General features: G+C 26.9%; 1 protein-coding gene and 3 non-coding genes across 4 annotated transcripts; 3 read left to right on the forward strand and 1 right to left on the reverse strand.

Moving 5' to 3' along the window:
* Nucleotides 1–2548: 2548 nt before the first annotated feature.
* On the reverse strand, nt 2549–7814 carry LOC132945238 (eukaryotic translation initiation factor 2-alpha kinase 3-like). The gene is given in 8 exon segments (XM_061014917.1): nt 2549–2925; nt 3003–3176; nt 3989–4141; nt 4604–4755; nt 4758–4984; nt 6361–6510; nt 7262–7440; nt 7514–7814. Coding segments are annotated over 8 exon segments (1242 nt in total). The 5' UTR covers nt 7547–7814; the 3' UTR covers nt 2549–2751.
* A 3910-nt stretch (nt 7815–11724) lies between these two features.
* On the forward strand, nt 11725–11845 carry Trnal-caa (transfer RNA leucine (anticodon CAA)). The gene is made up of 2 exons: nt 11725–11762; nt 11800–11845. It is a non-coding gene; the product is annotated as a tRNA-Leu (tRNA).
* A 5763-nt stretch (nt 11846–17608) lies between these two features.
* Nucleotides 17609–17729, forward strand: Trnal-caa (transfer RNA leucine (anticodon CAA)). Its single transcript has 2 exons — nt 17609–17646; nt 17684–17729. It is a non-coding gene; the product is annotated as a tRNA-Leu (tRNA).
* A 5568-nt stretch (nt 17730–23297) lies between these two features.
* Nucleotides 23298–23418, forward strand: Trnal-caa (transfer RNA leucine (anticodon CAA)). Its single transcript has 2 exons — nt 23298–23335; nt 23373–23418. It is a non-coding gene; the product is annotated as a tRNA-Leu (tRNA).
* The last annotated feature ends 2435 nt before the right edge of the window (nt 23419–25853 follow it).

Below are 25853 nucleotides of genomic sequence, written 5' to 3' on the forward strand. Positions count from 1 at the left end.
TGAAGATGGAGTGCCCACTTTGAGGTATACCAGAGAGGATAAAGAATACATTTGATTTAACATTGGGTAATTTAGGTAATGTATTTGAATAGACAGGGAGTGTGGGTGGCAGCGCAGTCGCATAGTTATCAAAGGTAAAAGTTGGGCAGTGCCATGGGGCCCCAAAATATTACATGTAAATTTTGAATTTTCACAAAGATAATATTTATTAAGGGGGTTTAGTTTATTTACTGCCTTGGGGCTTATTCCCATCTAGCTACATCACTGGGGCAGAGCAATTTCACATTCAAACATATATATTTTCAGCTCATGAAAAAAGATTTTTTTTTGTTTATTTAAAGGGTTTCTATTGGTTACATGTGGTTACATAATATTAAATTATTACTGTTATAATAAATTAGTAAACATATGGGATATACTATTAACAGACCTAAGTATTTTGACATTAGTCATAATATAATTCTATAAATATTGAATAATAATTTTTGTTTTTTCAAAAACCTTGAAAATTTAATACAAGTTTCTTTATAAGTTGTTTTAATAGCAGTTCAAAAATATTAAAGACTTATAAGCAACATTTTTTATTTAAGTATTTAAAGTTAAAATGTTAATAATATTCATCAGTCAGTAAACTTTTACCGCTATAAGGATTGAAATTTCAAAACAAGGTTTCTCATAAGTAGTTCATACTGTAATCTAAACAATTGAAAATATATAATTATACAAACACGGTTTTTACTTTTTTTTATAGACATTTTAAGTTTACATTTGTCAATATCAGATATTATAACAATGAATAACAATTTTAATTTTTTTACTTAAAAATATAATTTGTGGGTAGTTAAAACTTTTAAAGTATATAACTATATGTTATACACACAATGCCATTTTTAAATACAATGTTTTAGGAAAATATTAATTCAACTTGCTGTATTAGGTACTAATATTAAAATAAATTACATTTATAGCAATAATATCAAATACTAAACTTAGTACTATAGGCTGGCAGACTGCCTTAGCTCAGAATCATTTTTCTTATTAAATGATTTTATATACAGTATTTATATTTATAAAAACATTGGATCTCCCAAAAATTGCTTTCAGTTACGGCTTTGATGATCGTAACATTAAATTATTGCAGATTATCTACTATTTGTATCATAATATTGTATAATATTAAATATTCTTTTAATATAAATTATAATACATCAATGCAATAGTACCTAGCGCCCTAGCATAAATAACATTTAATTTTCTGTAAGACGATTTAGCTTCTATGAATGTAATTGTCTGGTAGAGTTCAGTCTACCACTAGAGTGCAGACTATATACCTTTTTTTAGCAATGTTAGTTAAATAATATTATTATATTCTAAAGTATGAAAAACAATGATTTAGTAGAAAATATATCTATATTAAGAACATTAATAATGTCTATTAATTAATTTGTATTTAATTTCTAAAATATACAAGTATTATAATTTGAAATATGGATAAGTATAAAACATGCAATTCATGTCAAACATGCATCACAAATCACAAAATCATTTATTTAAGGAATGCCCTAATATTGTTTTATACAAACAAAAAATCACAATTCTGAGTCTCCCATCCAACGTAAATTAAATTCTCAATGAATAACAAACTTATTAGGTATCAAGTCAATCTCAAAATGTAATCAAAGATCTAACAAACAAACTTTAGATTAATTAACATGAATGTAAATATAAACCAATTTTTTATCATAAATATTAACAAATTTTTATATGTAAAAAATTTAGCTAACCCTTACATGTTAAAGCCGGTAAAATCTTATAAAAAAAAAGAGTAGTGCGTGGACTCCCACGGATGAAGTGAAACATAATACAGTAATAAAATAATAGTACATTAATACAGCAATAATAATATACGGCTCACTGGTAATAATATTATTATGATAAGTACGATATAATAATAATATAATAACTAATAAGCTGTGAGACCAGCTGAGTTAAGATCCGCGCTGATAAGTAGGGATAGGAGATTGGTGCACTAAAGTTGCATAGCAGATATATGACGTGCATGCTCCTTAGTAGCGTTTAAACGTTTACATATTATTTTCAAAAGTCCACTAAGAATTATCACTTTAAAGAAAAAAAATAAGTATAAAATGTGTTAAGAGGATAACACATGAGGGTATCACGTCCTCTCAAATAAAAAATATTATAATATGTATTATATGTACAATGTACATACTATACTCTGTTCCATCTAAGAGTGAACCACTCGGCTGAACAAACCACGTTTTTTTCGCGCATTCCCACCACAATCCAGACATCGGTAAGAGTTTTAACACGGGCGCCCGACGACCGACGAAGGCTGGCAATGACTGTCCGCCAATCACAGAACGCATAGCCATCGCATGGGGGGTCAGGCACTGTTCAACGGCTCAGTCTAGCGAAAGCGGTCCACTCTTAGATGGAACAGAGTATATATACCTACTACAGTAGTTGTTGGCACTATACAAATTGTTCAATTATTAAGCGTATATATTTAGTATCTACGTGATTACATATCTAAATCTGTGCATAAGCAAAAATAAGGATATAAAGAAAGAGCCTAGGTAATTGTATATTATGAGTTTTATTGAAATTCCATTACTGTTACTGTTAATTTTTTCTGGTTTCAAACAACTGAATAGATGTTTATTTGGACAATCAGCGGAATATATATCTTCTATAGCATCTCCCACCAACTACCCGGTGTTGGCGTGTTTATGTCCCTGTCCAGGTAAAAATATTGTCGGGGCCCTGGGGAAACCTTTGCTCTAGATCCGTGTCTGGTAGCACAAATAAATTGATGATCCTTCTATCAAGTATTGCAATAATTTGAGATGTAGTATAACGTTTTTCAGGATCTTTCGATAACATATTGCACACCAATTCTTTCTAAAAACAAAAATAATTATTAATATTTTTAGTTATCACATTATTTTTTATTTAATTTTAAACATATTCTCACTTACTTCAGTTGTATCTTTATACATTTTCAAAAATTCACTAGGCATTGTACCTCTTCTAAGGACCTTTAATGTTTTGCATCTTTCCATTTCAGTAGTAAAAGAATTGAGCAATTCAAAAAATATAATGCCAAGAGAATAAATATCTACTTTAAAATTATATAAGTTTCCTAGTATCATCTGTAGAATTTGTTTAAAAATAATTAGGTATTCCTACCAGTGTTTGGAAAGAACGTCATTCATGAACGCGTTCACATTCATATATAGTGAACGATACATGAACGTCACTCGTTTTTTGCAAATAGAACGTGAACGACGTTTATATTATTAATGATTTTGATCGATTTTTAAGATTTTTAATTTATTTACCATTTAATAAATATTATATGTATAAAATATATTAATTAATCATATTATAATAATAACATTTTAATTTTTCCCATTATAATTCCTATAATATTTGTTTGATTGCAAAATATATAAATTAAATACATGAAATTCCAGTGTCCCCGGCTAGACATACAACAATAGTATTATGATTTCCCCGAATTTGTAATAAACCTAATCGGTTTATCATAATAAGTACCCTATATAGTATTCGCTTAATTTTATCACTAGGAAATCCTTATGAAAGTGTAACTCAAATATAGTGTCAGATATTAATAATTAATTTAGATACTTTATGAATTGTATATGCTTTAAAGTCTAAATTTTATTTTTATTTTTTGGTTGAGTCGTATAATATATGTACTTATTATGTTTATGAGTTTTTAATTTTTATATTAACAGCAGGCTAACGATTCATAAAAAAAAAATTAAATGAACGACCCAATGAACACGTTTGTTTTTTAAAAGAACGTGAACACGTTGTTTGAAAAAAACATGAACGTGAACGAGTTCCTTTTTTAAGGACTGAACGTGAACATGAACGAGTCCATTTTTTTAGTGAAAGTTCCGAACACTGATTCTTACATTTATTTAACATTATTTACCTGTTCTGGACTCATATAGAATTGTGTACCCACTTGATCAGTATGTTGTTTATCATCGTATTCAGTCTCTGAATCAGAATTTATCATTTTTGTAGCTAAACCAAAATCGCTTATTTTGATTTGGTTATCCAATGAAAAAAATATATTTGAAGGCTAAAATAAAATAAATTATAGTTAATTACTAAATGAATAATCACACTATATACAAGTTTTGGCTTTAAAATTAAAAAACAACTTTTAATTGAAAATGAAATATTTTTAGTTATTTCAGTGAAATATTTAATATGAAAATGTCTAAACATTGTAGCCTCTCATAAAGATCAACAAGACACATTTCAAAATAAGTTTATAGAAAAATAGAAAAATCTTAAATAGGGTAGGATGAATAAGTTGTTTAAATTATTTAGCTAGGTGAATTAATTTGAAATCCTATTGTTAAAAAAATGTAATTGCGAAATAGTAAAGTATTTTAATTGAAATATCACAAAATAAATAAATAAATTTTAGTGTTCACAATTCTCAATTTCATATTAAATTATACCTTTACATTTTACAATCAATATTAATTATTGCTGTACATTATTATAAATTACAATAAGTAATTATTGTTCATACCTTTAAATCTCTATGTATGAGTCCTTTTGAATGAATATATTCAACACCAACCGTAATTTGGCCAATAATCTTTAAAATATCTATTTTATCTCTATTTTTATAATAAAGTAACCATTCTCTTAAACTATGTCTCGCACAAAGTTCCATTTTTAGTATTGTATAGTTTCATTTCGCTCACTTGTTGTATCATACTCAAATTTATGTTTCCGTTGTTTACTACCTTTAGTTAATTTGTCTGAACTTATATCTAATATTTCATCTTTATTATTACTGTCAAAAACAATACAAGACAAATCACTTTTATCGTTATATGATTCTATTGAACAATGATTGGTAACTTGTGTTTGACTAGTTGTTATAATACTGCTTGTGTCCATATAACTAGAAAACAAACACAATATTGTAATATCAGTAGATGATTATATGAATATATTAATCTTATATTCTAAAATATAAATTTCATACTAAATACATTTAAAGTATAAAACTCATATATTAATAAAAATTAAATATTTTTTGTATGGTAGAAATAGCAGACAAAAATGAATTGACCTATGTGCTAATCGTATTACACTAAGATTAATTTATTTTCCATGAGAAATGTAGGGTTTTCATTTGCCAACTGCCAATGCTAAGAATATGCAGATGGTTATCATCTAAAGTTATTAATTAATTGCAGACTCTAGAACAGTAGTTCCCAAATGGTGGTCTGTGTATTGATGTTAGGGGGTCCGTGGTTTTATAGAACTGTTGTGAATGTTGTGATTGTTAATTTTGATTATATTTAAGTGAAACTATTAAATTCGCAATCGTTTGAAATATTGTTGGACTATTAAAACTCGAATATCGTGAAAAAGGTGAATAATCAATTTATTTAAATTTAAAAGTAAGTATTTACAAAAAAAAGGGTCCCTGGACTAATTGAAGTTTAACTAATTAGGAACCACTACTCTAGACCAGTGGCGCCGAAGTCCAAAATTTTACCTATGATATAAGACACCTCCACATAAAATTTTGACACCCATCTATTTCTTATAATTACTTTACAAGTATAGTTTATATAGTCTATTAAGCAAATTTTCATAAAAAAACTATAGAATGACAAAGGTGAGTGACCCCCTACCTACTAAAATCACCTATGACAATTATTGTCATAGGTAAATATATTCTTTGACGCCACTGCTCTAGACTACCCTTACAAGGACTACTGTTCCAGTATGCACATTGGCGTCACAATGGGTACTTTTAGTATCACATTCTTTTTGTAAAGGTAACACAAGTACCATTATGATATCCCCCAAAAAACTTAATTTTTAAAAATGTATTAATTATAATCAAGTCTTATTGAAGTAAGTTGTGACTTGTATAGTATGAACTATAAAGTATAAATATCAATGTCAAAACAATTTTTGATTGATAGTGTATTTAAAATAATATATTCTGTGATAGTGTATTAACTGTATAATTTTTTTTTCTAGTACAAGTTTTTTCTGTACAATTCCTTTAGTAAAAATATTTACAATATTTAAATGGCATGATATTAACTGTATTTGAATATAAAGTGTTAAGTATATGAAATTCCACAAGTAGTAGTATTCACTACGATTAGATTCAACTGATTTACTGATTGATTAGTGTAATACATTACTTATAGAGGTATTTAAAAATTATTGTAAGATAAATTGTTTTAGGTTTACCTTACTTTTACTTTACACTAGGTTGTTAAATTGATAAATTATAATTTTTATTTTATTTACTCAGATTTTGGCATCCACTTGTTATCCTGTTCTTCTTGCCAACTTCTAGGAGGTTCTTCTAACCAAGCATTGAAATACTTAACAATATTTTTATGTTCTAACTTTGCTAATGCTTTAACTTCACGTAATACATGGTCTCTAGATTCTTGTCTATTATAAATAAATAAAATAATAAAACACATTTATGCACATACATTATTAAGTACATATTTATTATTTTATCCAAAAAGTTAAATTTATCAAAGCTACTGAGTAACTTACTCAGTACCAAATAAAAACGCACCGATTCCACAGTTATTTCCTTTTTCACCGGTCACTACCTATGCCCTTATATGGGAAATAGGCGACGCCGGATGAAAACAGGTCACTGTCCGGTGCGCTCTTCTTTAGTTTGGAGTATAGTTTTTTAATCTGTGAAGCACATATTTTTAAGAAGTAAAAATCACAATACTAAGCCATTTATGTAGTAAAAAAAAAGAGGTACCTATTAGTAAATAAATGTAGGTATCCAATTAAATTGTTTATTTGATAATTATTAATTTATTAGGTAAACAATTAATTCAAAATCTTAATTAGGTAAGTATCTACTTGTGTAAAACAAATATTATCTATTATAAATTATAAAATGTATATTAATTTACTATAAAACAACCATTGTTAATAAAATTAAATACTCGACAATATAATATTTTACAATTTTATTGAACTTTCCAAACAGTAGGAAAATAATTCAATTTTACTTCAATATACAATAAACTTTAAATTTTGTAAAAATATCAAAAAATAAATTTTTTCTTTTTGGTTGAAACTATTATGAGGCACAAACAATACTCACAAAACCCAATTTTATGCAATTTCGTAAAAATCTGCACTCTATTCATAATATATAGTATCATCTTACCGTGATGGAAAAGGTATCCTTTTAATAGCATAATTTTTGCCAATTAATTTATCTTTGGCCACAAATACAATCCCGAAACCTCCTTTTCCTAGACAACAGATAGGATCAAAATGTTGCAAATAGTGTGATTTAAACTCATCTATTTGTTTTTGAACAGGTTGTACAATTTCATTTTTTTTCTGTTTATATAGATTACACAATTAAATATTTTATAAATAAATTATGCGTATATTAAATAAATAGATATATCACCTGTGCAATATTGTCATTATGCTCCGTGGTCATTTTAAGATTTTCTCTGCTAACTGTTATAAGTATTTTTGCATTTTCAAGTCTGCCAAGTTCATAAATAGTGCGCCTACAGACTGGTGTCGTTTTCGATACAGCCTGCTCAATAATTTCTCGTAAGGATTAAGGACAGTAATTGTAACTGTTACAGTCATAATATAATATGATAATATATTATATTATATTATTATCTTAGATCATAATACAAAATATTATAAAAATATCATAGCCGAATTCCGTGGTTTAATTCCGGGGATCGGATGATATCACAGTCCTCCCGGAATGATAAGAATAAAAAATAAAAATCACACAGGTCGGAACACTATCACCACAGAACAATGCTATCACTATATTATTATGGTCATTGATCTATTAGAACATAATTATATATTTTTATGTTCTATGATTATGCCATTATGGACTATGGTAGACACGAAAGGAAGTAGCCAGTAAGTAACGATTCCTTAAAATGAACGAAAAATCACATCAAGACGACCGGTCCCATCGATATTAAACTTTTTCCAATAGGATGCTACACCAGTAAAGTTGTACACCTACATTTGTTGTCTATACATATATGACGTCTCCGTCGACCGTCTTACAAGTAGCCACGATTTAAGATATATTATTAAATTTAGAATAATGTATAAAATTCTTAAATCGTGCGAGTAGCGCAGAACAGGGACCCTTTACGTGACCACTCCATTTTCATTTTGAACCCAGCACGTTTCACGGACACCTGTCCTGTAGTCTTTATTTGTACCGGTTGCTATCTAAACGCAATCAAAACGATGTATGTATGGCGCTGTATAGCAAAATATATTATATACCGACTCAGAAACTTTTCAGTAGAGCGCATACCGAATTAGCACCCGCATAATGCCTATACAGATGGAAAAGTGTGTGATAATTTATTGATAATGTTGAACTCCCTCGACTTACTATGCAACACCACCTCAAGTTACAACACCACAGTGTTATGTTGTTACGGGGAACAGTAAAGTGTGGCTGGTGCCTACTGCCTGGTATAGTATAGGGGTGGTAGTCGAGATAACGGAAAAGTACCCACTCTTCATCGAGTCTTCAATCTTATGCTACTCATTTAATTTATTTATCTAAATTACATAATATGAAAAACGAATATTGTCGGATAGAAAATATTCATAATATCAATATATTTCAGCATCATTTGTTAGCACATAAAACAAAAGTATTTTTAATTAATAAGCTATTTTATTTAGGCACTTATAATTTTAGATTCTGAGCGGAGCGATGGACGTATTGATTTTACAATGAAGTGTTTTTTTTTTTTCATTGTTCCATTTATTGTTCTTGTTTTTGTGTCACACACTCACACTGGTAATGATTAAGAAAAGACATTCGTCATATTATATATTTATATCAATATAATATGTATAATATGATATAATATGATATCATATTATGCTTTCAATTTTATGATTTTAGTAATTTATTTATAACCTATTTATGTGAAACCTTGTTTTAAATTTTCAATCCTTAGCTGTAAAAGTTGAACATTTTATAAACGTTTAACTACAAAATAATTATTAAATTTTAAATTTGATAAATTTTGTCAAAATTTGAACTTTAAATGCTTATAAAAATAAATTGTGCCTATGTATTTTTAATATTATTCAACTGCTATTATAACAATATATCAGGAGCCTTGCATTATGTAACCCGGGGCACAACATAATATTAGCGCCCCTAAAAGTTACCATTTAAAAATACATGTGTCCTAACTCCTAAAGTGTGTCAAAATACGGATTATTATATGAGCGTTTAAAGTTCATATTTTTACAATATTAGATGGGTGGGTAAGTGGATGTCGCTCTGCTGTACAGTAGATTACAAGTGGGTCATTGTAATGGATGGTATTAAATTTGAATTCAATGATATAATATCATTGTATAATAAAAATGGTTCTGAGCGAAAACGGTCAGTCAGGCCGCCTATGATATTATCAAGTATATTTGATGATATTATTGTGAATAAAGTAGTTTATAAATAACCTATTTACGTGGAGCCTTGTTTTCAATTTTTAATCCTTAGCTATAAAAGTTGAAAATTTTATAAATTTTTAACTACAAAATAATTAATAAATTAAAAATTTGAACTTTAAATACTTATAAAAAAAAATTGTGCCTTTGTATTTTTAATATTTTTCAACTGCTATTAGAACGATATATCAGAAGCCTTATATTAAATTTTCACGCTTTTTTACCCAACAAATAAAATTTTATTGATATTTATAGAAAAAAAACTAAAAAAATTTAAAACTTAGAATGTCCGTAAACAGCTCAAAAAGAGTCAGATTATTTTTTTATTTTATCGTGTATAGAAAATACTAATTTAAACATTCAGTGAAATTTTCAAGTATCTACAGTCATTCGTTTTTAATTACAACAAAATAAGAACATCGTTACATGAGAAATCGAGTGAATATAAAATATTGTAAAAATATGAATTTAAAACGCTCATAAAAATTTAATTTAACATTCTTGTCGACATTTTTTTTTTGATAAAGGTAGACAAACTTATGGATAATCTTGTATTACATTTTCAAATTTTAGATTTCAAAAGAAACATTTTTATGAATTCTCAACTCAAAATAATTTGCTAATTTTCGTGATTTTTCCGTATTTTGTTAAGATTTTACCTTAAATGCTTATAAATAAAAACTGTGACTAAGGATTTTAAATTTTTTTCATCTGCCTTTGAAACAATAACCTAGGAATCTCAGAATAAGTCAATATATTTGGAAAATGTTATGGTGTATAGAAAATGCTTATATAAACATTCAGTCAAAATTTCATGTACCTATGATCATTTGTTTTAGAGTTGCACCAAAAACCAAAATCGATTTTCTCAAAAACAGATCTTGTGTAAAAATTCCCGTTTTTCCTTAATTTTTCTTTTGTTTTTCATGTCGCTTTTGAAAACTACTGGGAAATTTTTACGTTTGACCCCCCCCCCCCCCCCAAAATACCAACTAAATTCGCTTTCTTATCAGAAAAGTTACTGTTGAAGAAAATCCAAGCACTTTTACTGTCCTAAAAGGTGATGATCAGACAAAAAAAAACACACATCATTGTAAAATCAATACATTCATCTCTTCGCTTAGAATCTAAAATGATAAAAATATTTTGGTTCTTTTTAAAATACTCGTAGATATTTAAATTTTTATAATTTTTTTTTAATGATAGTCAATTAAAATTAGTCAAACAACTTGAAAATGTAATGAAAGGTTCCTCATAAGTTTTTAATAATACCTATTATAAAAAAAAAGATTGCGTATATTTTTTTTAAGAGTGTATGACTAAAGTTCAAATTTTAACAAAATCACGAAAATTTGAAATTAAATTTGAATTATAAAATTTATAAAATTTCCTATTTTTATAGGTAAGGATTGAAAATATAATAAAAGGTTTCTCATAAGTATTTCATACTGTAACCAAAAAATTTAAAAAAAAAATTATAAACAGAGTTTTTTTATAAATATTTTAGTCTCAATTTTGAATGAAATTGGATAACATTTAAACGAAGATTAACGATTTTAGTTATTTTGTTGTAATTTAAAAATATTATTCGTGAGTAGATAGGTAGGTAGTAGGTACTTAAAACTTTTTATACAAATTATTGTATTTTATTCACAAAATGAAAATTGAAATTGTTTTCTGAAAAATTAATTCATTCTATACCTATTATCTATTGGTACATTACTTATAAAAAAATATATAATATATTAATATAAATATTATATTTAGTAATATAGGCCAACGCGCCACACGCATTGTGTTAAGTTAGGTTAGGGGAAGTATTAAATAGTAATATTATATACTATATTGTCTATATTTAAAATTACAATAAAAATTAACACGGATTGTGTTAGGTACTTATAGGTACTTACCGAAAATTCTGTCTCCTTGCAGCCAACATGTGTGCGAACTTCTTGTCATCAAATAGGTAGGTAATTTTAAAATGTACCATTTATAATTTATTATTATGTAAACTATAGTATTTGATAATTTATGATTTATTTTATATAAATACACCTAATCAATAACTGCTTAAATTCGAAGTAAAATAAAAGTAGTTGATAATTTATAATATAAATCAGTTTAATAAGACTAATTTTCACTAGTGATATACATGTCAGGATGGCCGAGCGGTCTAAGGCGCCAGACTCAAGGTTACACCTTGGCCTGCAATGCAGGTCGTTTCGAGCATTCTGGTCCTCATCTGAGGGCGTGGGTTCGAATCCCACTTCTGACAAATTTTTTGCTTTTTTTTCACGATTTACAATATCAATAATAATAATATTATCTAGTATCTATCTACTCTATAATATAATATATCGATTACTCGATATTTAATTTTCTTTTTCCTTCATAATAATAAATTATATGACATTTTTAAATTTATTATTGAAAAGTGCGAGGAAAATTTCTGAGTATAATTATTATTATTACACATTTACACTTGTATGATAACTACTTTAGTACTTTATCCATAATATTATAATATACATGTCGAGTGTTGACGTAATTTGGATTAACCGTATAATATAGATAATATCAATCGTATATAATTATTGCCATACGAGTTAATTGACCTATATTATTATAGTTGGTATTCATTAATACGACAAGTCGTAAATAGCTATCAATAACAGTACGATAATGGACAGGTTAACCCGAACAATAACGTAAATCAACAATTTAATGTACATCATTGTATTATTCGGTAGGTATATGCCGTATAGACTATATTATAGAAAGTGGAGGCATAGTGAGGGTTTGTCTTGGGCCTTTGCCCTTTAGGGCAGGGATATCCATCTACAGCTCATTTACTCTAAACATCCCATGTTCACACTTTCTCTGAATCATCGTTGAGCATTCGAACATTCATATATTTTTATTAATTATTATTGCATATTTTAATATAACGTTCGTTGATAAATTATCGCCAACAGTTGACTTTATTAAAGGGTTCTGTCGCTGGAGAGCCTCCTTCCTTGCGTTGTATTTATGTCAAAAAATACAAAATATATACTGTCAGAAAATGTGCTTACTATTATATGCGTGATATAACTAAGTATAGTTATATCATGATTATAATTTATATAGGTACATATTACCATTGATTATAAATACTAGTTTTTATGATATTATATAATATGTTACAGACTATATAGATATCCTAAAATAAATAAAAATAAAAATATAAAATGTACCTCTTCCTCATTGTATTTCTAGTATTTTGAAGTAAAAAATAAAAAAAAGTTTCTAGATACTAATTATATTGAATGCCAATAAGAATAGATACAAGATTAGAATATCAGATGTACCTAAATAAGACACATACGTAAACTATTTAAAATGCTGTTTATCCCTGTTGCCACAACTACTCCGGACACAGACTACATGACACGTGTTTTTCTAAGTTTTAAAAGTTGTACCTCCCCCCCCGAAATTTCTCCGAGGCCTAGTATATTTTATGTTATGTATATATATTTTAATAATGTAACATTGTAACCCCTATATCAATTTTTTTCTAGTTGCGCCACTGGGTGTAACAGAAATGAGCGTGGATCATCGTACATGCAGGTTTCGTACTTTTGTATGTCTGGATGTAGGTACCGCAAATTCGTTTTATAATATACATTATTTGAAATCAATGACATGATAACTGATAAGTGCCAAAAAGTTGATTTTGAGTTGTTCACAATAGTTTTTGAGATCTGAAGAAAATTGTAAAAATACATGTCAATAAAAATTTAAGACCCTTTGATAGCTTACACGTATATCACTACTTATGCAGAGATAAGTTATATTTTCTCCCTTTATTTGGACAATAAAACTCAAATATCAAAAAAATGTTAGAACGTGTTAAGCCGTGGAAGTATATCGGTAAAAACGTGTCAAGTTCCCAAATAAATAAAACTCACGGACTTTTTTTTATTTTTTTCCAACTTTTAGTGTTTATTATGAAAATTAAACAAATTTTAAATATTATTAAATTCAATACAATATTTTCTAATATTAGGTTTAACATTTAATAGACAATTTTGAATTTAGTATATAAATAAGGTTTATTTAATTAATTGTTGGAAATAATCTTTATTTTCCTCTTTTATAAATGGTGAAATAGTAGCATTTACCAAGTCTTTTTTTCAACAGACATTTTATTTTCACAAACCAAGGACGGAAAATCCATCTCTTTTATTGTGTTGACTTTAACACCTTTTCTGAGGACTTAAAATATGTACTCCAAACTTCAAGTTCTTTGAAAGTAGTTTCAGTTTGCTCTACGTCGAGCGTGTCATTTTCTTATTTTAGGCCAAGAATATTTTGAAATTTTAAAATTTTCCTGTATTGATATACCTACATCATGCTGCTTTTTTGAAATGATAGAAATTATTGGGCTGTAATAAAATGGTTGTTTGATGTGACGTTGACTATGAGTTTTACTAAGTCCATTGGATAAAATGTTTATTGTAATATACTAATATCGTATAAAGACTATTAAATAATTCGATTCGTTGACTGACCGTCAGATCTTTATTAAACACGTATATTATGTATTTTCGGATGGAGGGGGGGGGGGTCGTCGTGAGTGCGTGACCCATATAAATACCAGTTATTTGTGTCTTTGGTTTTACCTCAACAATTTACAAAAATGTATTATTACTTATAAGTTATAGGTAACTTTTAAGATATTAGCATCCCATACCTACCGTTGCAAATTTCTGAGTTCGCCACTGCAAGTGGCACTGCAGGCGCAAGTGCGCAATAAGGGTAAACACTTCTGGAGAAGAGGTTAAGGTACCGACACAAAAATATGAATTCAATAAACTTGTACACCATGTGGATGTATTTTTCAAAACGATTTTCATACTAATCCTTTATACATGTACAAAAATTCAAAGGACCTGAACCAGAGGTCGCCAACCTTTTACAACAAGTGACCTTGATTAAAAATATTAAGTATCTGGCGATGATCGACCACTATTTATTTAGGTGGGTATATTATTTATATTATTACATGCAGCATATTAATAATAAATTGTATATGTATATCAAACAATATTCTTCTTTTATTATTTCTACATCGGAAAAAAGTACGTTTTTCATCGCTAATACTTTACTTTGTATACAATGCGTTAAAGTGTGTCTAAGATTACGCCATGATCAACCAATATTGTGATAATTAATATTTAATACGATCTACCAATTGTTCCCCTTAGTTCGACCTGTTGATCGCGAATACTGACATAATATTATTGTCATGTTAACAAAACATATGGGAAAAAATAATCGAAACATTTAAGATACAACATGTATATAAGCTTATAAACAAAAATTAAAAATGTAAATAACAATCGTTGGATACCTGCATTTATATAGGTACTGTGTATTTCATTTAACAGTAAAGGCACTCATTATTTTGAAAAGTATAAGCGCTTAATAAAATATTTTTTCTTAGAAAAAATTAAGTCATTACAAAATAACATAAAAAAGAAAGTATTTATACAACTATTTTTTTTACATTTTTCATTTTTATTAACAACCACGTACTTACCTATTTTTAATTTCATATTCCAAGGCAGAATATTTTTCTGAGATTTTTAATTTTATAAAAACCAATTTTCCAAAAAATAGTTAGACAAGTTTCAAAGTTTAGATGATCGGATTAACGGACCTACACTTTGCAGTGTACCCCTCTGTGCTCTGTCATTCCACTTACTTCCTCTTTTCTAGTATATATATGGTTTAAACTTACAATTATAACTTAATTAATTTTTAAAAACAACGAATTTTATTTAAATTAGATCCGATTCAAATTAAAAAACAATTTGAAATAAAAACTACATTATTTCGAATAAAATAAAGTATAGTTAGTTATTTTGCATGTTGGGATTGTTTAATATTTAAGACAACAATTTGTTTTTAACTTGATTCACATTAACAATTATATTTATTATTTTAAATAAACCTAAAGGTTTTCACATGTTCAATATTATAAACTAAATACATAATTCATGTATATTGCTTAGGCAGGTATCTTAGATGTTACATCTAAAATTAAATATGTTTTTATTACGTTTTAATGTCAATAGAGAGACATTTGAAGACTAAAAACTATTTCTTTATTGAACAACAAACTTCACGATCGTGACTTACATTATAAAGAATTATATACATTGACTTATTAAAATAAGTGTAATATTTAATCGATATTACAATAATATGAACATTTAATTTTGATCTTAAAAAAAATAATAATAATAATAATATTAATAATTATAATTGATGTATATACTCATTACTTAAATATATTTCTATGATTGTTACTATTTAATTACAATTAGGTTTTTATTACGTTTTAATATCAATAGAGAGAAATTTGAAGACTAAAAACTAGTTCTTTATTGAACAACAAACTTCACGATCGTGACTTATATTATAAAGAATTATATACATTGACTTATTAAAATAAGTGTAATATTTAATCGATATTACAATAATATGAACATTTAATTTTGATCTTAAAAAAAAATAATAATAATAACAATAATAATAATCATGATTGATGTATATACTCATTACTCAAATATATTTTTATGATTGTTACTATATAATTAAAATTAGGTTGACAACGATCACGCGAACTGTACGGTTTGGAATTTCTAATGTACGCCACATAACTTATAAAGTTATAACTTACCAACTTGGTATATTTACAAAAAATATATTTAAGTATTTTGTTATTAAGGAAAAATCTAGTAGGTAGGTACCGCGTACATGCAATAAAGTAATTTAAAGTGTTTATACCTACTAAAATCATTATTAAAATACTACATAATATTCAAGTATTCCACACGTTCACATTACATTTGTCACATTTGTCACATTTGTCACAGTTGTAAAATCATATATTATAAAAATGTATGTTAAAATTATTATTACACAAATACATAGATTTCGGTGAATCGCACCAAGTGACTACATCTAATTTCGTTTTTACAATAATACAATGGTATTTGAGCATTCAATTTGTTTATAATTAACGATTTATATATTTTTAATGTGTACTATATATTAAATTATATACGAACATACAACATACATATATTATAATGGCGTATAAATATTTATTTAAGTGTATAGTATAAAAATTCGCAGGGTTTATTTTCAAGGCTTAATTTTTAGAGGTCAACTAATTATTTCAATTATTTTAAAATGTTTTACCCACATATTTGTATAGTAACCCTAAGGCTTTTACGTTTCGCGTCCCCTTTTATGAGTTTTTAAATTCATTGAGATATATTGAGACTTACAGTAGGTAGGTAAATGCATTTTTATTCAAAAATAAATCATTATTTAGATATATGTGTACCTACTCAATTTGATTTTAAAGAGGAAAATATATACAATTTATGTAGGTATTCATGTATTTAATTAAAGTTAAAAAAAATAAACTTAATTTAGTACTCCGAAAGGAAAAAAAAATTATATATATGCATTGTGAACAGAGTCAAATTGTAAGGAGTAGCATTTAAATTAAAATAATTAATATAATAGATAAATGATTTGATAATTTTGAATCATAGAAAAGTTTTGAACCTTCACGCGTCGTAATTAAATAATAAATAATAATGCGTTTGTCTTGTTGACTGGACAATTGGATTAAGTTTATATAATAATAAAACTGATTTTTTTGCAAGTAGATAATAAAAAGCACGTTAAATATATTTATATATATTTTATTATGTTAAAAACTATGTTTAGTATACTATTTGTATCTCGTTTAATTTAATTAAATTTCGTTTTAAAATAAGTTAAACATTTTTACATTACCCCAACTTAAATTGCAATATTACACTATGAGCATATGAAAAGTTATTTATCTAGTTTTAACAAAACACAAGAAAATATTTTAATTTCACAGCAAATTATAATTAATACGTCTATCATTTGTATTACAAACTTTCTGAACCATAAAAAGTTGAAAAATAGCTATAGTTATTCATACGTCAGGATGGCCGAGCGGTCTAAGGCGCCAGACTCAAGGTATCCCTTGGCTTGCTAATACGAGCTTAATTGAGCGTTCTGGTCCTCATCTGAGGGCGTGGGTTCGAATCCCACTTCTGACAAATATAAAATTTTGCATTTTTTCAATGATTTTACTTATAATCAGTGCTTAAATTGGTGGGAGGGAGGTGCGTAGAAGGACGTAGGTCCGCTCTACTATTTTTTTTTACTGTAAGTAATTGGAAACGGCTAAAGCCCAAATTAATTTTTCTTCAAACGTTGTTTTAAATTGTTGTCAACGAAACTCCATTGTTATTTTCAATAAGCTGACTGGAAAAATGTAATAAATATGAATTTTCCAAATGTTTAGTATTTTTGATTTTAGTTATTGTTTATTTGGTAACACGGCAGTTTTACGGTTCCTCTGCAAGTCAAGCCGGTTGCGACAGCCAACTGCCCAACTCCATTCATCCAATAAGAGGGATCGTTTATCTAACCACTCTCGCTGAATAGAATAATAATATTGATAATTCTATCATATTTGTACACAGACTTCTATAGGTATTACGCTAGATAAGTAACTCCTAAACAATTTACATTGTAGGTTGGTAAAACATTTCATTTATTATACAAAATGTAAAATGAAATAACATGGAATAACATCGTTTTTAATAGTAAACGTAAAATGACTTAAATAAAATATAAATATTTTTTTAAGACTATAAGTTTAGAAATAATAAAATACAATACAAAATAAATCATAATTAATCTTATATTAATTATCATATGAAATCAGAAATACTATACACTTGCCAACCGACCTTGAAGCTTCAATTCATGGCGGGAGTTCGCTATAATTAGTACTAGGTATATAGAAATGTATGTATTTATAATGCTTAATGCCTATAATCATCAGTTTTAGTTATCACTGATTGTTGTTTCTTGATTTATTTAAGTGACAACTAAATTTATGAATTAAATGAATTAAATTTAGGTGAACATATATCCACGTTACTTACTTGGATTATATTGTTTAATTTTTAAATCAAATGTAGTGTTTAAAAATTGTTAGTTATGTCGGAGGGTTGTGTGAAACCCACCCGCTGGTCTGCGTTGGATGACTTTACACATGGAAAGATGTTTTTAAACCGTTAGATTAAGAAACTTCTCTATACTTCATTTTCCCCAATTTGAACACTATACCTATATGTATACTGTAAGTATACTTACAATCATATTTTATTAACCATAAGATATAATGTTTCACAGTTATATACATATACCACAAGAGTCGTGATTTTTTTTATATTTATATGCAATATACTTACTAATATATGAATCAGATTCACCCGATTCTTTTTTTAAACGCAATACCTACTCTTGTATAATGAAGTAGTCGATTTTAGTTTTAATATAATACGCTGTGGATCCCGTCAACTGTGAGTCATATTATCATACCATTTTTAAATGTTATATTCAATGAAATCTTATGATTCACAAAGATAAGAAATATACTTATCTAATTATAAACAAAATGGACATACTACGAATAGCGTAAAGCGTATGTGTCTATAAAGTTTTAACAAAACTTTAACATTTGATTTATGATACTTACATAATACACATAAAATAACATAAATATGCATTTCATTTTAATATTTCAATAAAAAAATCATATAGTTTGAACAGATATTTTTCCACTACCCTGTATAATACAATAGGTAGGTATAATTTGTATATATATTATGTTCGATTGCTATATAATATGCTATGCCATGTAGTGTATTTCTGTTCTTACGCTATATTTAAGATCAAACATGTTTTTTTCCAACACTAAGTATTTATGTAATTTTTGTTTTATTTATCAATATTATATGTTTTGGTTATATGATAATAGAATATAAAATCAAGTTAGACGCACGAGTAGGTAATTATACATATTTTCTAGTTTAACAATACCTATATATTTGTGAAGAGAACACCTATACTTTTTTCAACAACATTTCAAAACGCATTATCATACGCATTTCAAAATTATAAACACTGCTAGTGCAGTTAATAAAATGTCATTAAATTATAGTTATTTAGTTTGAAAAATCCACAATTCTATAAAGCATTAAATATAATTTAAGTGTTAGAAAATTGCCCAAATGTATATTTATACATGTTCATGTACCTATTATATGTATTATATGGACTAGACATAATAATTAATATACTTCACTCGATAACCATGAAGACATAAATTATTATTCAAAACTTTTATTATAATACATATACTTAATAAGGGGTACATTAAGGGGATCGGTAGCGGACAGTTTTTAAGGGGTTCGAATTAGGCAATTTTCAAATTCCATGCACGCGCAGGTCATGTAAATGTGTACGTAGTAAGTGATCATTAGTGTGTGTGACTGTGTAAAAGTCACCGCAACGGCGTTGCACACATCGTGATCGGTAAACAGTTTATGCTCATTTGTAAGTATTTTGTTCTATCCTATACCGATCGATATTATATTTGTATTGTTATAACTCATTATTAATACGGTAGCCGGTAAGTTGAATAATATCATGAAATTACAAAAAAAATAACTAAAATCGTTATTCTTGGTCATTTAATGATATGTAACATCGTCCAAATTTTAACTTAAAATAACTATACAGAAAAACTGTGTATCATGTATATTTTTTAGAGTTTTTGGTTACAGAATTAACTTCTACTTACAAGTACCTATCAAGCTAGTATTGTAATGGTAAAGTAAAATTAATATTAAACGAGTTTCTATTTGCTATTAAATATTTTGTTCTAATATTTAACATTCGAACAACAAATAAAACTACTTTTTCTTTGTTGAAATAGATACCTAATTGTTGATGTTTGTGTGCTTTTCTAGTCCAATACTTCTTGTCTAATATGTGTATTTTTTTAAAAAAATGTTTTTAATTTACTACGTTTGTTGTAGCAACGAAAAAATTTGAGCAACATAACGAGTGCACCAACTGCACCTCAAAATGTATCTATAATAGGTATTTATAAACAAATTATAATATATACTAACATACTAAACTCTAACGAATTAATTACAAAGATTACCAGCTGGATTTAGGTAAAATGTAATTGTTTTAAATAATTTTAAAAGTTTTATTAGTAAGAAGGGCATAAGCGGATTGAGGGACCGTTGGGGTAATTTATAAAGGATAATAGTTGGTTTAAATATTGTTGGGACGGAATTATTCTAATAGTATTTAATCTTGGTTTGTAGATTGATTTTTTATTTGTGTAATTAGTGAGTTACCTAAGAGATTTATGGTTGATTTAAAATAAAAAGGTACTGGTTTGTTATCTCGCCGCTAACCATAATAATAATTTATAATTATTATTATGGTTAAATTAAATTATTAATTTATAATAATAATAATAATAATAATAACAAATAGAATATAAGTGACAATAATTACATTTTTAATTTGTATAATAATAATTATAAATAATATATTTAAATAAAAGTGTACTTATATAATGATATATTAATATAAATTAGTAAGATCAAATATAATAATTATTAGGTAGGTACCAACCTATACAGACAAAATTAAATTTAAAATGGAGGCAGTATTGGAAAGTTTTTTCCAAGAACCATCGAATTATTAGATTCGGGAAGATAACAAACCTGGTGGCGGCATGATAAAGTTTTCTCACGTCCAGGCGGGGATCGTGGAGTGTAACCATAGACCTAGAAACTAATGGACAGCGCTTAGAGAGAGAAGTCAGTGGTCTATGGGTACACTGATTAAGTAAACTTAATGTTTACTGTTTACTTAATCATGAATGTTGGATATAACAAACCAGTATCGAAATGTACTCTGAGGTGATATTGGTTTGATTATTTAAAACTAAATTTCGATTTGTGACACCGTTGAATTTTGGCTTGGTTTTAGGTTGTGAGCGAAGCGATGAATGTATTGGTTTTACAATGATGTGTGTTTTTTAAATTATTACTATTATTATTTTCCATATAAAATGCAATTTATTACAATATAATTTTAAGCTATATTTTTTACTACAAACTTATTCACACCGTTATTTTTTGCACGCAACGGAGAATTGACATGATATATACAAGTTAGTAAAAATAATATTATATATAATTTAATATTTTAATAATTTATAATATCATATATTGGATGTTTTTGTCAAAAATTATTTCATCATAAAAAATTTAATAACTAATAGAAGCTTCTTATTCTTTAATATAAATTAATTATAAAATATACTTAGAGATATACTGTCAAACTATTTCTGCAGTGTCTCCCTTTAGAATCGCTTTTTGTATGCAATGATTTATTATTTAATTCAAATTAAATTAAATTCGAAAACACATAATATTTACAGTTACCTACTAAATTACGATAGGTACACTAAAAACCTACTATATAGCTGAGATTTTAGAGTTTTTTTTACTATTAAACGTGTAGCCATGTAGGTAAATAATACATTTTTTTTTGCTAAGTTTATATGTACCTACCTATTTATGTAAATTTATCAATATTCACAAAATAATAATTATAGAAATAAGAATGATAATTTAAAGGTACCAGCTTCATACTATTTAATAATATATTAATATATGTAATATAAAAACTGGCAGGTATTACATTATTATTATATTTAAAAAAGTTCTACTAAACTTTTAAAATTTATATCTAAAAAAATATACAGCAGCAATATATTTCCTTTGGATTTTTGCTTTTCAGTGATAAAAATATAAGATATTATCACCCAAATGAATTATAAATTTTCTGAAACCTTTTTGAATATTAGAAGATTTGAGGATCAGAGATTTTGAATTATTTGTGAACTTCAGGTACCGGCAATTTAATGTGGGTAAAGGTGTGCCATTTTAAGTACTTACATATTATATAGATACACGAGCAGGACTCATTTTCCCAAACATCTAATATTATTATAAATTCTATTATTTTAAAAGTCAATTAATAATTAATATTATAAACCGAAAACAGTTTTTATAACCTTTCGATTAAAAAGAGCTACCTAGTAGTAGGTACCCATTTAAGTTTTTATTTTAATAATCGACCTCGGACTTCTTCTCTTTCCATTCACCGCTGTCATCATATTATTATTATAGAAGTATACCACACTTAAAAAGCTACAACTTTTGAGACTTTTGTTTCAATAATATTACACATAATGTCCATCAAAATTTAGTGACGCATATAAAATACTTGCTTGTGAACAAATAACAAATCTAAAATTAGGATTAGCTGGTCAGGGTTAAATGCACGATTATCAAACGGATAGCTATATAGACATTAGACAATATAGTAATAAAAACTTTTAATATTTTTGTCGACTTATTTTACACACAAATAATTTGTTTTTTTTCCGAAAGTCCAATATACATTTAAATAGTTATATGCACCTAATAATAATATTATATTGTGTGTAGATACTATTATTGTAATAAGTAATAACGACATTATAATATACCTATTAATTGCGTTGACATTATTTTGATAACAATTGTTTTCGTTTTAAAAATTTTATCGCGGAGTTTAAATATAAGTTATTAAATAATATATTGAGTATAACATTGTAAACGTATTTGTGTATTTGTGTTTTAAATTTAATTAGCCATTAACCTAGATAGTCTAAATGTCGCCGATTGAAGCATGTCAGGATGGCCGAGCGGTCTAAGGCGCCAGACTCAAGGGGATCCCTTGGCCTACAATGTAGGCTGATTTGAGCGTTCTGGTCCTCATCTGAGGGCGTGGGTTCGAATCCCACTTCTGACAAATTTTTTGTTTAAATTTTTTTGCAAATTAATTCTCTATTATTACACTAATATAATTATATTATTATGATATACATAATTTTTTTTTATTGATATACTAGACATATTATATATTATCTTAAAACTAATGGTTTAAACTTTTTTTTTAAAACTTATAGTGTATTACAGAAAATAAACCTCGAAATAAACCTTTTTGTATGTATATAACAAGGTTGTCACTTAAAAATCAAAAGTTGACCAAAAATAAAGGTGAACAAAATTAGAGCAATAAATGTTGCACATAAGTGCATGCATGTTTTTAATTTTTAGTAACCTAATATACAATTATCAATATTCGTTTTAGTTTAAGCGAATTTAAATTTATTATTTACTTATTATTATAAAATATGTTATTAATTTTTTAAACATATCGCGCTTTTAGCGATTTTTGTGTCAGATTTTCTATTTTAAGGTAATAATTGTTTAGACACTTCGGACACTTTAGACAAATAAACAGAAATTTCTGCCGAGACTCTCCAGTCGATTGTTTTAGTAAATATTTGACATTTATATAACTGAAGATTTTTTGCCATTAAGGTCAACTTATTATAGCGTTCAACTAAAAGTTTTAAATGATATATATTGTCGATGGATCATAATATATACTTACTACAAAAATAATATTATCGTTTCTGTCTTAAATGCCCGTGAAATGGTAGAGAATAAAATTTACTATAATCTTCTTAAATTCAAAAGTGTGTTGTAAAATATGTTGTTATTGTATTTAGCCGAATAATATTATTTATATCTAAAATAATATATATCTTATTTATTTTCGTATTAGGCTTGTGGGCTACAATAGACCAATAGAATTTTTTTTTTTTAATGTTTTTAATCATCATGGGCTATGGCTACTGCACAGTGCACACTGGCATGGCGTGCCTGTTCAAATAACGAATAAATTGTAAACAAACAGTATTTTTACTTTTGTTTAGCCAACACTAAGAATATTTAATATTATACATATTTATTTCATATATTCGTTAGCACTATCTACAAAAGGGTTAAAATTGCAATACTTTGTTCATAAATAAGTAAGTGAGCATACATAGTTGTGTACTGTGAGTTGTGACAAACAAATAAAACCATACATGTTTATAAGTCATAACTTACAACTATTGAAAGATGTTTATATCTAGGTATCCTATAAAATTAAAAAGTAGTATCAAAATTAACAAAAAAATAGGGACTGGTATAAACTGACGCGTGCAGTAATTCTATGTGGCGAGAAATGCAATTCCAAGTTAAATCAGTAGTATTATTGTAACAAATTAGACACCTGCAACGAATAAATATGTTCAAACACGGTAATTACATATATATATATCACAAAGCACGCTTAAAGTTATAAGTAATATGCATTGAAGTTTTGTTCAATTATTTATTGTAATTTAGAAACTTTAACGATATGCAGGACTATACTGAAAGTTTTTACCTACCCATCTAAATTGCGTTTGAACGTGGTTAAAAGGATTATCGGATAGACCAATAGAGGTTAGGTTAAACGATCCGGACGAGAGGATAGAATTTTAGTAGAAACTAGAAAAGATACACATAAACTAGGCACCTATACCATATAATCCATATAATCCATTTATACATAACATAACTAATAAAATATACTAAATAGTATATTATTGTTAAAAGTTAAAACCGTTGTTTGAGCGCGGGACTGCAACACACGCAAGCTTCGACTGCTTTGGTTAGGTTGTTAAAATTACAACATAATATGTATTATTTAATTTAAACTTTAAAGCTCAAAGTTTAAACAATTATATATATAGTTATAATTTATTATTAGTTAGGTACCTATTATTAATTAACTAGGTATAAATTATAATAGGTACCATAACTGGTTAGAAATTCGATGTTTAATATGTTTATCAAAATGCTCGGAAAAAATGTTAAAAAAGAAAAACTTAAAAACCAAAATAAGGATAAAAATAATTATTAATTGTTTTCGTGAAACGACTTTGATTTAAGTAAAATTATTTTTCAAAAACATATAAATGTACAGAGAAATTATGACCGGTGATAAAAGAATCACTTATTGTGTAATATATACATATTTCGTATTTAGTATTTACGTATATTGTACAAATCACACCACGTAATAAAAGTGCTTACCATTAATCTTTCTGGGTTGAGTGCCGGACAAAATGATTGTGCATAATAATAATAATAATAATAATAATGTGTTGCGCATGCAGTCCCAGAGTTTACATTACGCTCGTTGATTACATGAATATTCCAATACGTTTTCCACAGTGCATGTATATATGTATACGCAGTGTGTACCCAGACTAATGCTTACCAGTTACCACATTGATAAACACGCACGTCATTGGTTAACCACAGCTGAGGTATGGGAGTAAATATATATATATATATATATAT

The sequence above is a fragment of the Metopolophium dirhodum genome, chromosome 5 (assembly GCF_019925205.1).
Source record: "Metopolophium dirhodum isolate CAU chromosome 5, ASM1992520v1, whole genome shotgun sequence".
Lineage (NCBI taxonomy): Eukaryota > Metazoa > Arthropoda > Insecta > Hemiptera > Aphididae > Metopolophium > Metopolophium dirhodum.